This window comes from Mustela lutreola, chromosome 14 (assembly GCF_030435805.1).
Source record: "Mustela lutreola isolate mMusLut2 chromosome 14, mMusLut2.pri, whole genome shotgun sequence".
NCBI lineage: Eukaryota > Metazoa > Chordata > Mammalia > Carnivora > Mustelidae > Mustela > Mustela lutreola.
Window position 1 is genome coordinate 35603800 of NC_081303.1, and position 15254 is coordinate 35619053.

General features: G+C 42.6%; 1 protein-coding gene, 1 long non-coding RNA gene and 10 other non-coding genes across 17 annotated transcripts in view; 11 read left to right on the forward strand and 1 right to left on the reverse strand.

The window, feature by feature from the left end:
* The window catches only part of ZBTB37 (zinc finger and BTB domain containing 37), a 26545-nt gene extending 18239 nt beyond the window's left edge, over positions 1-8306 (reverse strand). Inside the window, exons 1-3 of one of the 3 annotated variants that reach the window (XM_059144986.1) lie at positions 8090-8306; positions 5277-6236; positions 3517-3616 (exon numbers count right to left, since the gene is read on the reverse strand). In XM_059144986.1, the coding sequence (XP_059000969.1) occupies positions 3517-3616; positions 5277-6199 (1023 nt within the window). In that variant the 5' untranslated portion in view covers positions 6200-6236; positions 8090-8306. Of the gene's footprint in view, positions 1-3516; positions 3617-5276; positions 6237-7363; positions 7484-8089 lie in introns of those variants that run through there. The other 2 variants (XM_059144985.1, XM_059144984.1) reach the window with 2 other exon arrangements.
* On the forward strand, positions 7451-12348 carry LOC131814300 (uncharacterized). Of its 4 annotated transcripts, XR_009347249.1 has the most exons (12): positions 8405-8516; positions 9113-9165; positions 9359-9391; positions 9584-9619; positions 9868-9899; positions 10222-10264; positions 10530-10598; positions 10699-10727; positions 10913-10965; positions 11839-11866; positions 12051-12102; positions 12284-12348. It is a non-coding gene; the product is annotated as an uncharacterized LOC131814300 (long non-coding RNA). The 4 variants fall into 4 exon arrangements; XR_009347251.1 differs by lacking the exon at positions 8405-8516 and adding an exon at positions 7451-7551 and having other exon boundaries at positions 10913-11866; XR_009347250.1 differs by lacking the exon at positions 8405-8516 and adding an exon at positions 7592-7728 and having other exon boundaries at positions 10913-11866.
* LOC131815408 (small nucleolar RNA SNORD74) lies at positions 8732-8811 on the forward strand. The gene has a single exon (XR_009347717.1). It is a non-coding gene; the product is annotated as a small nucleolar RNA SNORD74 (small nucleolar RNA).
* LOC131815419 (small nucleolar RNA SNORD75) lies at positions 9225-9284 on the forward strand. The gene has a single exon (XR_009347731.1). It is a non-coding gene; the product is annotated as a small nucleolar RNA SNORD75 (small nucleolar RNA).
* Positions 9437-9517, forward strand: LOC131815402 (small nucleolar RNA SNORD24). Its single transcript, XR_009347712.1, has one exon. It is a non-coding gene; the product is annotated as a small nucleolar RNA SNORD24 (small nucleolar RNA).
* On the forward strand, positions 9733-9797 carry LOC131815417 (small nucleolar RNA SNORD77). Its single transcript, XR_009347729.1, has one exon. It is a non-coding gene; the product is annotated as a small nucleolar RNA SNORD77 (small nucleolar RNA).
* On the forward strand, positions 10090-10151 carry LOC131815409 (small nucleolar RNA SNORD44). The gene has a single exon (XR_009347718.1). It is a non-coding gene; the product is annotated as a small nucleolar RNA SNORD44 (small nucleolar RNA).
* Positions 10393-10457, forward strand: LOC131815418 (small nucleolar RNA SNORD78). The gene has a single exon (XR_009347730.1). It is a non-coding gene; the product is annotated as a small nucleolar RNA SNORD78 (small nucleolar RNA).
* LOC131815404 (small nucleolar RNA SNORD79) lies at positions 10766-10849 on the forward strand. The gene has a single exon (XR_009347714.1). It is a non-coding gene; the product is annotated as a small nucleolar RNA SNORD79 (small nucleolar RNA).
* On the forward strand, positions 11013-11092 carry LOC131815410 (small nucleolar RNA snR60/Z15/Z230/Z193/J17). Its single transcript, XR_009347720.1, has one exon. It is a non-coding gene; the product is annotated as a small nucleolar RNA snR60/Z15/Z230/Z193/J17 (small nucleolar RNA).
* LOC131815407 (small nucleolar RNA SNORD47) lies at positions 11905-11982 on the forward strand. Its single transcript, XR_009347716.1, has one exon. It is a non-coding gene; the product is annotated as a small nucleolar RNA SNORD47 (small nucleolar RNA).
* On the forward strand, positions 12139-12215 carry LOC131815403 (small nucleolar RNA SNORD81). The gene has a single exon (XR_009347713.1). It is a non-coding gene; the product is annotated as a small nucleolar RNA SNORD81 (small nucleolar RNA).
* Positions 12349-15254: the final 2906 nt, after the last annotated feature.

Consider the following 15254-nt stretch of genomic DNA (forward strand, 5'->3'; position numbering starts at 1 on the left):
AAACTACTACTACCACCTCTAAAAAACCCAGTAATTCATCAATATCAATTAAAGACCTTGTTTTGTTTTACCTAATATGAATATTAACAAAGTGGTTAAATTTTTTAATATGTGAAATAAATAAGGGCTCCTCCTACCTGGAAGTTGAGAGTGGGAACAATATATTTCTTTTAATGAATCATATAAAAATTTTGGATTTGCTTTTTATAACTATTTTTTGAAAGTTTATTACTATTACTTTTTTAGTTGGGGCTTGAACCCATGACTCCAAGATCAAGAGTCACATGCTCTTATAACTGAGGCAGCCAGGCACCCCTAAACATTTTGGATTTATAAATGATTTTCATTCAAAATTCTTTATTAAAATCTCACCATTCAGAAATTACTGATATTTTCAGTCTGCTGACTTCTGAAATATTATATGTATACACATAAATACCATATATATAATGTAATGTTTTGAATAAAAAGCTTAGATGTGTATATAAGCAGTATAAAAACGTATGAGGCAATTACAGATGTTTGGCAGAAGCTAACGTACCAATGCAAAGAGAAGAAAATGCAAAAGTTCACTCTGGATTAACTGGAGAAAGACTCATCTAACTCGTATCTAACTCAGTGCCCTTTTCTTGAATTTCTAAAAATGAGTTTTGTCTCCTTTCACGTATGTAAACTGACAACAGTCTCCAGCATTTCCAACAGAACAGAAGCAGTTCTCAGCAGGCTTGGGAAGCAGTATGTGAAGTCAAGTGTTGAATAGTAAGCCTGAGGTTTTAGATTATTTCTCATTTGTTTTATATAACATTTCTTTCTGCTCCATTTCCCTAGATAATCAAAACTGAACTCCCATAAAGAACAAAGGATTAGCCCACTAAAAGTTCCTGGACAAAGCACGGAATAACTTCTCTGAGGCTTAGTTTTCTCATCCACAAAATTAAAAGGTTAGTACATGTTCTTCCAGCTCAACAATTCTCTCAAGAGAATTCTCAGGAGAATCAAATACAATAAACATACCATGAAACATTGTGAGTGCATGTGATTACCCTGTGTAGCAATTAACGGTGCTGAAATGTGGGTTCAAATCTGAATCCTACTTAATGTGTGACCATGAGCAAGTTATGCAATTACTCCTGTGTCAATTTCTTCATCTGTAAATGAGTATCATAACAGCACCTGCCAGCTAGGTTGCAATGAGCACTGAATGAGTTAATATGCTAAAGTACTTAATGTAGCTAAGTAAACGTTAACTAGTATTAAACATTACAAACTTACAATACTATTCATAATCTCGAGGGTATCTATTCTCTAAAAAAACTCCTGCTTAACTTTAAGTATCATACCAGCACTGTCCATAAGAAGAAAGTAAATGCATTTTAGTTATCTATGCTATCATTTTATCTTTTAAAATGTACTTGATTTTTAAGTCTTTCAAGTCATCCTTTTAAGTGAATTATTCCATATAATGAATACATTTCATATAAATTATTTCCAGGGGCACCTGGGTGGCTCAGTGGGGTAAGCCTTTGCCTTCAGCTCAGGTCATGATCTCAGGGTCCTGGGATGAAGCCCCGCATCCGTCTCTCTGCTCAGCAGGGAGCCTCCTTCCTCCTCTCCCTCTGCCTGCCTCTCTGCCTACTTGTGCTCTCTCTCTCTATCAAATAAATAAATAAAATCTTTAAAAAAAATAAACTTTCACACATATTAAGGTATATAAACTCAGCTCTTTTTTTTTAAAAGACTTTATTTATTTATTTGACAGTAGGCAAGAGAGGCAGCAGAGAGGGAGGAAGCAGGCTCCCTGCTGAGCAGAGAGCCCGATGTCGGGCTCGATCCCAGGACCCTGGGACCATGACCTGGGCCGAAGGCAGAGGCTTTAACCCACTGAGCCACCCTGGCGCCCCTAAACTCAATTCTTAATACCATCTTCAGACAGAATTACTTATTTGCTTTATAGCCTGTACCTTCTGCTTTGGTCAGGTAAACCCCCTTGCAGAGCTCCCATTTTTATCCCTATCCCATCTACATACGAATAAGTCATCTCTTTCTAACCACTTCTTTAAAAAGTGCATTCATCTTTCCGGAAGAACACTTTGCTATGGGGACACTGATTGTCAGAACTGGCAGCGAGCACTCCCGCTCCCCCAGCACTGCTCCTCAAGTCACTGCAGTCTTTCCTGCTGGTGTTCTGTGTATTTGTTAGTCTGTCTTACCCACAGGAAAGGAAGAGGAGCAAGAAGGGGACAGACAGACAAGTAGCATAAAGGAACTTAAAGAATAGTGATGTCTATCCTTTTTATCCCATGGCTGAGGAAAGGGGAACAACCAGAAAAACAGACTACTAAGAAATACTTTCATGGAGTCAGTATAGGATCTGATCTGAAATAAGAAAGGTCTGCCTTAGTAAATTTAACAAACACAAACTTGACAGGCTTAATGTAGCTAAAAGTACATTAAGTTAAAAGTACATTAAGGCCTGTCCCACTGCGGTATGTATTTGCCTCACAGTCACCTTCACAGGGTCACTCACTGCCTCCTACCGGAGAGGTGAAGAGAAAACCCGGGTCCTAATTACATGAATGAAGTTACTTTTCCTCCAAGCTCGTAACATTTTCTCTAACACGTTATTAGAACCAAAAAACTAACTTCTAAAGGAAGTTACCTTCCTTTTCGGGTACCCTGGCATGATAACATACAAGTAAATACAGTTTCTAACAACGTCCTACTGCTGTTAGTATACTGTGGATACAATAAACATCCAATGGTTTACATAAAAACTAAATAAGATAAGATCATACAATGCAGAAGCTATCCAATCTTAACCCACCAGTGTTTCCTTTTAAAGAGCAAAAATATTTACAATTTACTGTGTTCTACTTGGTGAGCGCACAATCTTTTAAAAAAATAAATCTTCAGTGATACAGACTTATGAGAACAAATAAACAAAAATACCAACTACTTACACTACTTGCTAGGGAGAGTTACAAAAAAGATGGGAAACATCATTCCTATCCTTTCTAGAACATTTTGGTCTAACAAAAGATTCCGGAAGAAAAAAAAATGAAAAAATACCAGCATACAAAAAAAGCAATCACACACAAAAAATGCATATGCAATTTATTTACAAATACATGCTACTATTTAAGTCAGAAATTATGTAATATTACACCCACTTGAGTACAAAATCAGACTCTCTCCATCCCAGGTCCTAAATTACCTGCATGTAGTTTTCAGGGATTATTTATATTATTTTCAGTCAGGAATACAGACTGGTTCCTATAATCAGGAAAGTGTTCCACAATCTCATCTTTTTTCACTTCCCAAACTCTGCTGCCAACAAAAGTGTATTTCCTGCATGCTCACAAGCCAGAGCAAAGAAGAGAAGTAATCAAATATGGTAGTTAGTTAACAGGGCCACTGTTACCTTTCCTCCATCTTTTCTTTCTTATTCCTTATGTTCTGTTCACACGCAGTGGCACTTCCTTCAACCACTGCAGCAACCCTAAATCCATTACATACCTGGGAGCTGGGCTGCTTAGGCTCATCCGTTCTCCCAGGAGACTCACTTCTGGCTCTGTGTCTCTCCGTCAAGGGAACAACACTGCCGGAGGGGCTAAATCTGTTGGAAGAGGAGCAAAAAGGGGACAGATAGACAAGTAGCATAAAGGAACTTAAAGAATAGTGATGTCTATCCTTTTTATCCCATGGCTGAGGAAAGGGGAACAACCAGAAAAACAGATTACTAAGAAATACTTTCATGGAGTCAGTATAGGATCTGATCTGAAATAAGAAAGGTCTGCCTTAGTAAATTTAACAAACACAAAACGACACAGCAGATAGGCCACAGGGCCTGGGGAAACTAGGCTAAATAGAAGCTTCTAGCCGTAAGTACTGGGAGACCATATAAGCATAAATTAAAACTGGGTCTATTATTTTGTTTCTTCTACATAACTATTAGGCTTTTGGTTGTTCCTTCCCCCAGTGCCCATAGTAACTCGTTATATATTTCAGACTCCTGATACAGACCATGGAGATGAAAAATCTCTGCACCCAAAGCTATTACTTCTGATACAGTTTTGACACTGGACACAGTGCTAACACAGGGGGCAATAAGTATTGTGCACAAGGAGATTTTAACTTTGAAGGACGCAAGAAGAGACCACCTATAGCGGACACGGGATATGCTCTCTGAATTTCTCTGACACCCATGTCGCTTTCAAGACCAGGTGGGAACCAAAGTAATAGTTTCTTTAGTTTTCACTATTCATGCAGTCAATTTTAGTTTATTTTTTCTTTTTTTAAAGATTTTATTTATTTATTTGACAGACAGAGATCACAAGTAGGCAGAAAGACAGGCAGAGAGAAGGCAGAGAGCCTGATGCGGGCTTGGTCCCAGGACCCTGAGATCATGACCTGAGCTGAAGGCAGAGGCTTTAACCCACTGAGCCACCCAGGTGCCCCTTGTTTATTTTCAAGAGTGGAAAAAAACAAATGTTACCAATCTAAGTTGGTAATATTTCTTTCTTTCACCTGAGACTGTCTTTCAGTTTACTTAGATTAGAATTATTGCTACTTCCACCAAAAAAAAAAAAATGTTCTAACATCTGCAATATATTAGATAAAGAAAAGTGAGGCATAGGGCATTTGTAGCACTGGTGGAAAATAGAGACTCTCAGGCTTGTGGTGCCAGCCGTCATCAATTAAAAAAAAAAACAAAACTGGGAAGATATTATCAAACGGCAAATGAAAAAAAAAAAAGGGAAAAACATCCAAAAAAGTTTCTTTGGAATTACTGAGATTATACTAAAAAGAACAATCTGCGCTGGTACCATGCTTCCTCTCATCTGGTGGCTGGAGGCAAAGAAAAGTAAACACTGCTACAAAGGAAAGTAAAAGTCCCCGAGGCCACCTACCTGTGTGATAACGGACCACGGAAAGGCAAAGATGCCAGGCTCCCAGCTGATGATCAGCTCCCCGCCTGGAAATCCAAGGAGGCCCTGGCAATTACTGATCCTAGTGTGGCTGCAGCTGCTATCCTGATTCATGGAAGTGTCTAACTTTACCATAGTTCCCACAACACTGTGAATACTTCACGACTAGGAGCTTCCTGCTTTAAAAAAATAAGAATGCAAATCTTTTGGCACGCCTCCAGTTTCCCCAATATCAGCTTGTCTTGGCTAACAACATCAAGTAAGGAAGATGCACTCTGCACCACACGGAGCTCCTGCTTCAGCTGTCTGCTCAACAGCGGTTAGATGAACAAGGAAAACAAGCCTTACCTGTCAATTTCACTGCTTGTTGGCCGAGCCACCTTGGCTCCTGAAGATGCTAAAGGGTAATTTTCCTGTCCCACAGAACCGTGGCCTGTGGTGTCAATCACCATGGCTGTGACTTCCTCTGCACTACTCCCATCTTCTCCGGAAGGCTGATTCTCAGGCCCGAGCCACTCCTCCAGATTCTCAGTTTTGATGTGTACGGCTCCAAGGACCCTGACTTCATCATCACTGCGGGCCCCTCGGTCTGCTACTCCTGTCTCCACGTACCACTGTCCTGCTCGGTTGATTCGAAGAATGGGCTCCCGGCTCTCGACATCAGAGCTCTGTTCAATTATCTGGGGGCTGGTGGACTCCTCGGGAGGACTGAGCTCCCTGATATCCAACACAGCGCTTACCTGGCCTCGCCGGTTTCCCTTTGAGGTGTTATGCCGAGGGCTAAGGGAACGGTTTAGATTTGGTGTGACCCTGTGCGATTCTGGAGGTCTTTCTGGATGCTTTGTCCTCGTTTGACTTAACTCGGCTTCAACTTCCGCCACGTTAATTTTGAAATGAATACCCTCCAGGATCTGTGTACATTTGTCGATAATATGCTGCATCTGCAGAAAACTGGCAGCCGTCAGGTAGCTGATGATATCTGCCAGTTGCAGGCATATCCGCCCCGTGTAACAGAAAGACAGGAGCTGTTCAAAAACAGTGGGGTTCTTGATGACTGAAATGGAGACAGTACTCATCTCATTCAAGGACATGTGATCCCGGAAATAGGGTGAGCTGGCAGCCAGGACCACTTTGTGAGCCCGAAAAGCTTGTCCTTGCACGTTGACCACAATATCACAGAGGCGTCCCTGCATGCGCAGCTGGTTTAGATGGCTCAGGACAGAGTTGCTGAAGTCAGGGATCTCCAGTTGTATGTTCCCACCTTTCTCCATGGTCGTGCCTGAGGGTGTAGGCAGGCATTCAACCCTACTGAAAGAGGAAACCATAATCATCAGTAGTTAGCATTTCACTCCTCTCAGGCTTTCCAATTCAAATCTATTTAAAACTAGTTGTGGGTAAAATTTCAAAATCTCCCAGTAAAAAGAGAGAAATTTCCTTACGTTTAGACTTGGAAAAGAACCAATAGGCTTTTCAAATACCCTTAAAACCAAAATGGGATCACTAGACTTCTATAAACTCGAGCTATTTCCACACGTCCCTTACTAATAACCTCTGCAACATCATAATATAAGTTCAACAGAACAGAAGGAGCAAATGCAGTTGTGACAGTTTTTTTTTGTTGTTGTTGTTCTTTGATCATAAAGTATTTGCACACTGAATATAAAATCCTGCGACGTTTCTTTGGAGGAGAAAATAGTAAGCTCTTTGAATAAATGTAATTAAACACAAATGAGTTGATTAGGTATCCCTCTTGTTTTAAATACTTTATTACACACTTCGAGAGTTAGGTTTATTATTGAAAAGGTCGCTAATAGCCCATACGAATGCAAGCCACTATTTCTAAGCTTAAGAGTCAGAGTCCCCACCAAAAGGCTTTGGGTTTAGGGCTCTGAATCAAACTCTAGGTTAGGAAACATGCCACAGCTGTGTCAGAACTCACTGAAGATGCAGAGAACTTAAAGTTCACTCTCAGAACCAGGGATGAGTAGGTAAACCTACTTCTACCTAAATTCAAAGTTAGGAATTTCAGGGTGGTGATGATACTGATTCTAAAATTTCATTCCCCAAGACTGGTTAAAAAAGAAAACAACAACAACAACAAGAACAAAAACCCCAGATCATTCACCAAGTACGGTCAATATTTTTACATTAAAAGATTTTTTAAAAAGAACTGAAACACTATGCCGGTAACTGCATCCAATAGCCTTCAGTGGTTGAGAGTAGTTTGTCTGAATCTCCACAGGAAGACACTGACTACAGCCCAATGTTTCCATTAATCTGTAACTTTGTAAGACATTACACAGTTATCTTAAGATCTAAAATTTCAGGAATTTATCTTGACAAGCTCACAGTACAGCCCGGCGTTTACAACAAACTTATCGGTAAGTAGGGAAGTGTATACACTGCTTTCAAGAACCAACTTTAGCCAATCTGACCTTTTTCCAAAGCGTTTTTGTTTGTTTTGAAACTTTTAATCCAATAAGAGCCTCTGTCGATGCCATCATGAATTCAGATGTGTTTATTTTGGAGCCTACACCAGCGCCTTTTTTGTTTGCTCTTTCCGGCAATTCCCCAGTGAGGAGGAAGCCCCTGGAGTAAGGTCTTTACCGTCGGCACTGGAAGGGTGAGAGCTGTAAGAGGGAGAATCGGGAACGCCATGGGGCTGGCCACTCCGGTATCTGAGGGGCTTCAGCCTGCGTTAGGAAGCGTGGGTAGCGAGAACTAGCAGAAGGGCGAAATGTCACCGAGAAGCCGGGGAGCACACGGGTGCAAGGCGCGAGGCTGGGGAGCGAGCAATCAGGTGAGGGCAGAGCACCGGGAAGGGGGCGGCGCCCCGGGACCCAGTCCAGGCGGTTAGCGTAGGCGGGCGGGGAGCAGCCCAGAGGTGGGTGTGTGTATCTGGGTGTGTCCCGGCTGCGGTGGGGGAGGGGGCCGCCCATCCCGGGGTCCTGAGGGAGGGGCCCGGCGAGGGGGCGGGTCCGGCAACTCAGCCCGGCCCGGGGCCAAGGGGGTGGAAGGTCCCGGTGCCTTGAGGGTGGGGTGAAGGGGAGTGGCCGAGCGCCCCAGGAGCAGACTGCGGCGGAGCCCGGGCAAGGCGGCCCCGGTGCAGGGCAGCGGGACCGGAGTGCGGGGCCCGAGCCCAGTCAAGGAGCAGCACCTACCTCCGGGGGTGGAAATGGGCCGGAATGGGCCGGAACACCGTCCCGGAAGTGAAACCCCCCACCCCCTCCCCCGGAGCGGGCGACGTGCCGGAAGGAAATCACTCACCCTTACACCGCCCCCCTCCCTCTCCCCCAGCGCTTTCCGTCCCTCGCGCCCCCTCCCCTCTCTTCCTTCTCAGTCGGTCGGAGGGCGGGAGCCCTGAGTCACGCGGGCGGCCGTGTCTCCGCCCTTCAGGGCGAGGTGGGCGGGGACAAGAGGAAGGAGGTGTGGCTAGAGGCGGAGCAAGAAATGGAGGGAGGAGAGGAGGAGGAGCTGAAGCCCGCGCTGGCGGGGAGGGTGCGTCATGACGTCATGAAAACCCATCCTTATATACTAGCGCCGGGACGCCATCTCGGTCTTTCGAGGTTGGCAGTTGGCGTATTGCATGTAAGTGTCATTTTAGCTTAATGGTTTCTTCGCTCGAGGCCTCCAGCCCTTGGCAGTTCAAGTCATCTTATGCGTACATGTATTTCTGGGCGGGTCGCGATCCTTTGCAGGGTTCACAAAATGAAGATGGTAGACGATTACGCCTTGGGGGCGGCCGCGGCCTAAACTGCTACTCGGGTTGTGGGGGCTGAACTGCGAGAAACCGCTGGGCTCGCGTTCCCTGCCTGTGATGAAGTCTGCGTTGGTAGGGACATCTGAGACTGCTGATGAATGCCAACGACTCTGATGGCGACGCATGCCGAGTCACCCGAGTGGGCCTTTGTTAATGACCTGGGCCCGGACCGCCTCCGGCCTCCTGTTGAGGAAGGCCGGCGGATGGGGTAGTCCACGTGGTGCCCATCGGCTGCCTTCCGCGGTGCACTGTTACTTACGTTGTGGCGCCCCACCGTGTGCCGTGCGCTTTCTAACCTGTGAAGTGCACCCTTAAAGTCCTGAAATTGTGGCTGGTGTAAACGACCTGGTATAGATGGTAGGAAAGACCTGCTTAGACTTCCTAGAACAAAGTGGTGTCTTAAAGATCCTGATCTTTTCCCTAGGAATGGTGCCGGACATGAATACAGTGTGGCTTTTGATGGCTTCTGATGGACAGGTAAGAAACGGGTGAACGCCGTGGTAGGAATCAGATGCTTGGAGGTGGAGGTTTTGATAAGCCCGTGATGGTTTAAGAGTAGTGGACAGAAGGGATTTCTGAAAAATTCTACTGAGGCTTAAGTAGTTAAAATGTTGGTCATTAACTTGGCTGCGCGGTGTGTTTCATTGGATATTCCTCGTCTGTTTTGTAGTTTGGTGCTGAAGGGGCGGAAGTGGCTGGCAAGGTAAGTTACTGAAATTCTCTCACAAGGGGGAAGTTAGGTTGAAAGTGCCACAATGATGACATTTATTTGCTACTCTTGACTGTAAGAATGACGAGAATTATTACCACCTTTACACTAACTGAGGCACACAAAATGGTGATTTAAAGAATTTAGAGATTGCCACTAAGTTTACGTGAAGCTTTTTCTTCCTAGATCCTGAAGTTAAACACCCTGGCTATGAGCAGGCAGGTGAGAAACCTTTCATATACTCCATATTTACTCAGTATTTTTTTTCTTTTTTTTAAACAAATGTTAACTTCTATACTCTGGTATCTTAAATGCTTGTGGAACCTGCAAAACAGATACTATGATGGTTGCATAGTTCAGCAGATTGGATATGAAGAGACACCATTTGTCTGATGTATCTGAGTTGATAGTAGAATTGGTTTGGTATAACAGCATAAGCAAAATGTCACTAACTTTATCCTTTTCTGTAGGCATTACACAGAATTAGCTGGAAGTTGGAGGGGTGAGTACAATTTATGTTGAACTAAACATTGGTAACTGGGCAAACATGACAAAGAATGCCACTAATGGCTTTTTAGCATTGCCTTATGCACAGAAATCACTCCTACCATGAAATGCTTCAGTGCATTAAATAAAGGGCCAGATCCTGTCCTGTTACCATTAGCTAGGACACTGTCATTTGTAAAAACCAGCCTGTATGATGATAAGCAAATACTGACTGAACATGAAGGTCTTAATTAGCTCTACCTGATATCGGGCATTTTTAGATTTGTGAGAGAAAAAATCCATTTTTTGTATCTTGCTAACTTACTTTTATTTCTTAGGTGGACTTGAGTCTTTAACATGTCTGGACAGACCAATTTTGGGGTAAGTATTAACATTTTAGTAGGTCCAAAACTTAACCATGAATGCTGAAGGATAATGCTTAACTACCAAGTTAACTAGTTTTGTGGCTGATTAGTGAATGCATGTCAAGCATGTTCTCATCAGGGTTTTTGAAATGATGTTGATCAAATGTCTGACCTGAAATGAGCATGTAGACAAAGTTAACACTGAAGAACCCTGTACAAAAACTCTGAGAAGAATTCGATGGTAATTAACATTTTAATAAGATGTCTTTTTTGTTTTCTAGCTTACAGGCCCCTATCATGGATGGCTGGCTTAGGGGAAGACATGAAAACAGCTGGTTCTCTGAAGTCCGGTCTGTATTTCTGAAATTAACTGTGTTAAGGGTTTTCTGGTGTTGAAAGGAGGACTTGGCTGTTGTGACCTGTGGCTAAAGCAGTATCTTTTTTTGTTAGGTGCTGAGTTTGAAGAACTTTATATAAAGGTATGTATTCTAGTGATCTTACTTGGTTACTAGCAAGATGCTGTTAGTGATGATTTTTGAAATTAAAAACAGATGGGAATCTCTCTGAAAAAGAGTGAAGATTTTTGAAAACTGAAACAGTACTGGGAAAACTGCAGAAACCTACTTAATATTATTTATTACTAAGTTTGACTAAATTTCTGCAGGTATGAAGAGTTGGGGCATCTTACAAGGCCTGGAACGGGGAGTTTAAGCCAAGGTACAGAAATCTCAAGTTTGGTTTCTATGGGAAGTGTTAATTTAAAGCCGATACAATGATGAAACCATAGTTCAGCAGACTAGCAGTGATGAGCAAAATTGTCTTTCGCTCCTATCTGATGTATCTGGCTGCAGCAATCCTAAATCCTATCCATACCCTTGAAAAAGAAAATTTAAGACCTTTTTACCACAGGAAATGTTCAGATTTGGATACTATAGCGGCTCAAACACAAATAGTTCTAAGGATTCACAACTGGAGAAATGCAGTCTGATCTATTTTTGCCAGGAAGTTTTTTTTTTTTTTAAGATTTTTATTTATTTATTTGACAGAGGCAGGCAGAGAGAGAGGAAGAAGCAGGCTCCCTGCTGGGCAGAGAACCTGACGTGGGGCTTGATCCTAGGACCCTGGGATCATGACTTGAGCCGAAGGCAGAGGCTTTAACCCACTGAGCCACCCAGGTGTACCTTGCCAGGAAGTTTTTATGGCATATAAATCTGAATAGATGAGGCCAGGATGAGTTATTTAGTTGTACTTATTTTTTTAATTAATAAACTTCATTTCCAGAGCAGTTTTAGTATTCCCAGCAAAACTGAATGTAGAATTTCTGTGTATCCTGTCTTCACACACTTAACTATCAACATTGGACATTGGAGTGAGACTGGCTGCGATTGTTCTCAACAAGGTCCAGAGTTTACAGTAGGATTTACTCAAGGGTGTTAATGATGTATGGGCCTGGACACTGTATGACACCTACACAGTTGTCATAATGTGTGGAATGGGTTTGCTGCCCTTTTCTTAGAAAGTTAAAAATGGGAAAAATTAAGTAGAACAAATTTTAAATGAAGGCCTTTTTTCCCCTCCATATTCAAACAGGCCGACTTAACAACCTGAAGATTTAAAGGTAAGTTGGTCTCTGGTCTGTGTGGTAAGTTAGAATGTAACCAGTGATGTAGTGATTCTGCCAAATGAAATAGAATGATATCACTCCTAAAACCGTTCCATTTTGATTCTGAGGTTACTTTATTGACAAGTATCCCAATATTTTTTGTTTCTTACCATGATTAACTTGCAGTTGTTGCTTTTAGGGCAGTTATGAAAGCAGCAGTTCAGTTACGAGAGCAGCTTAACAGTTAAAAGGTGAGGCTTGAAAACAACAGTACTGTTCTTGTACTCCAGAATACATGATGATCTCACTCCAGCTTGAACTCTCTCACTGATCACTTGATGATTATAAAAGATCTGATGTTCTGTGTACTACAAATATCTTTAGAATTGAAACACAGAAATGTGACTAAAAATAGCTTTTTTGTCCTTGCAGGCACCTGAATGGATGCTCATGGGATAGAAGAAATCATCAATTTCAATAAATTCTTACAAACCATCTGATCAAGAGTGCTTATTTCAATTTAATGGGATGAAAGAAGGGAAATAGGACACCTTTGTAGTTTAAGACTCTGTGACAATTTAATGAGCCTTTCATGTGTATTTTACAGGATGTCTTGGGTTTGAAAGTAAAGGCAGAGGAATGTACTACAGCCTTTTTGTTTAGAATACTGTATTTGTGTTGATTTAGAACAGTGACATGACCTGGGATGAGCCATATGTCTTGCAGAAATTTTCTAGGGCTAAATGAATCCCTGTCAACAAAATACTTGCTATTGAGCACCATGGTGATGGGTCTCTTGGAAGTGTTGATACATGGTATTAGGAAGTGACTCCATTATCCCCCACCCCCATACATAATTGAAAGAAAGCCTAAAAATTGAGGATAGATTTTAAGAATGAGGTCAGTAGTGCTGGGGTTATTCCAATATCCTTAAGAAAATAGATTTCATAGGAGTGCTAATTTTGCAAATGAAAATTGGGAGTTTTGGTCATTAATGAATAGGGGTAACTAGTGGGTTCCCAGTTACTCCCTAAATTCCTTAGATTTAGGTAATCAGAATCCCCACTCAGCATTTAGAACTTGAAGTTGGGGGCAGGACACAACATGATAGATGGATTACAATTTTATTTTAGGACTTCACCTATTTAGAAGCCTGAGGATGCTGCAAATCTGGATATAGTATGACTCCAAATAAACATTGGGGTCTGATGGTGTGTTCTGAGGCTTTCAGAGTAAGAAAATTTTGGTTTTGAGCTCTTGGCTACAGCCACATTGACATCCTTCTACAGGAAGGCACGAATTTAAGATTGTCTTCGACAGGTCAGAAGTAGGCAGACAAGTGGGCAAATGGACCCGGGAAGCAGGCTCCCTGCTAAGCAGAGAGCCCCCCTGTGGACCCTGAGATCACTTAACCCACTGAGCCACCCAGGTGTCCCAGGAAGGTATGAATTAACTACAGATGGGATTATGTCTCAAATTGATCCTGAATGCCTAAAGATACCAACAATGAAATTCTGCAGCAATCTATCATGATGGTCTTATGCTCAATGACCGCCATTACGGTGAATTCATATGAGGCTGGTTGAAAACTTAAGTGAGGACTAATGGCAAATCAGGAGCTAGCTCTAGTATACTTTGAAACACCAATCCTGCCTTAAAAGTTTCTGAATGTCTATTACATGCTAAAGTTATTAATTAATCCTTACCATGACAGCAAGTGAGCAGTTTTCTCCATTTCACAGATAAATAACCATACGCTAAAGTTGCCAGAGGCCACACAAGTAGCAATGTCAGAATATACTGTAATGTTAATAATGTAATGGTAGAATTTGTACACCTAAGGATAATTATCAGAGGGCTAGAAGGGAGGGCCAAAACCACTAGAAATACTACAGGAAAAGTCCCAATGTGTGCCTAGAGTTGCTAAAGCTGGCTTGACAAGATTGGCAAAGACTTCGAGGCTTTATGGAACAAAGGGCTACCCAAAAGTAGGGCTGGGCTGATTTTAAAAAAAACGAAAATCCTAATGTGACTTGAGCCTCTGGCACTGGGTGGGAGCTTGGACTCCCAAGTTCTAGGTGCCTTCCAGTCCTGGGAACCTGTAATCCTCTAATTTACCACCTATCATTTACACACTGAGGGAGGTGAGGGATGGGTGTTGGAGGGTACTGTTCAGTCACCAGTAACTCCAGTTTGAGTAACTGATTCCCACATTTATACTTCCAGTATCTGATTTGGCCTCCTGGAAAAAACCCATTACTGAGTGATGACCCATGTAAGTGATTTTCATAGAACATAATGGAAATAGCCCATTAGTGGACCCCACCTTGCCTGAAAGCCAACAAATGGTAGTTCTAATTTAGTACATGATCTGTTTCACTAATTGTCCTGCCAAGCACACAAGGTAATTATGTTCTCAAGCTGAAACGCTGGGTTCCAGAATTCAAAACTAGTGCTTGATTATCCTTCAAATGTCACAGCTTAAATGAGCTTTTTTTCATCTTGAAAGCTGTACATTTATGTATTTTAAAGGGATCCTCATGTTCTTGAAAATCCCTGAGGCTTCAAAGGATAAACCTATGCTTCCTTCTTCCCTCTTATTCCTGGTGGTGTAAAGGTAGAGAAAGTGTTGGTGTATTGTGCTGCACACATAATAAAAGCTGAGACTGGACTTGGGTTTAACTTTCCTTTGATCTAATCATCCCAAGCCATCCCAGCAAGGAGCCCAAGGCAGGGCCTGAACCCATGACCCCGAGATCAGGAGCTGAGCTGAGATCAAGTCAGCTGCTTAACCAACTGAGCCACCCAGTTCCCCAAAGCTAGCAGAAACAGACCTGTAAATACAGAGAACCAATGGCTGCCAGGGGAGGGGTAGGGGCAAAACCAGTGGAGAGCAGCAGGAGGTACAGGCTTCCAAGTAGTGCTGGGGACATACTGCAAAGAACAATTCAGGCAAAACCAATCCCTGCCCTCATGGAGCTTACATTCTTTTTTTTTTTTTTTTTTTAATTTTTTTTTTTTTTTTTAAGATTTTATTTATTTATCAGAGAGAGAGAAGGGGAGAGAGCGAGCACAGGCAGACAGAGTGGCAGGCAGAGGCAGAGGGAGAAGCAGGCTCCCCGCTGAGCAAGGAGCCCGATGCGGGACTCGATCCCAGGACGCTGGGATCATGACCTGATCATGATCAACCAACTGAGCCACCCAGGCGTCCCGAGCTTACATTCTATTGAGGCAAATAAAATACAGTCGGTCAGGTAATGTGATTAGTGCTACAAAGGAAAAACGAAGCAGGGAAAGGACGGTAGAGTATGCTGGTGGGTGGCAGGAGCTCACTTGAATATGGTTTTCAAAAAGGAAGTATGGGAGCAAAGGCTTGAGGTTATTACTAGGGAGTGAACAATGC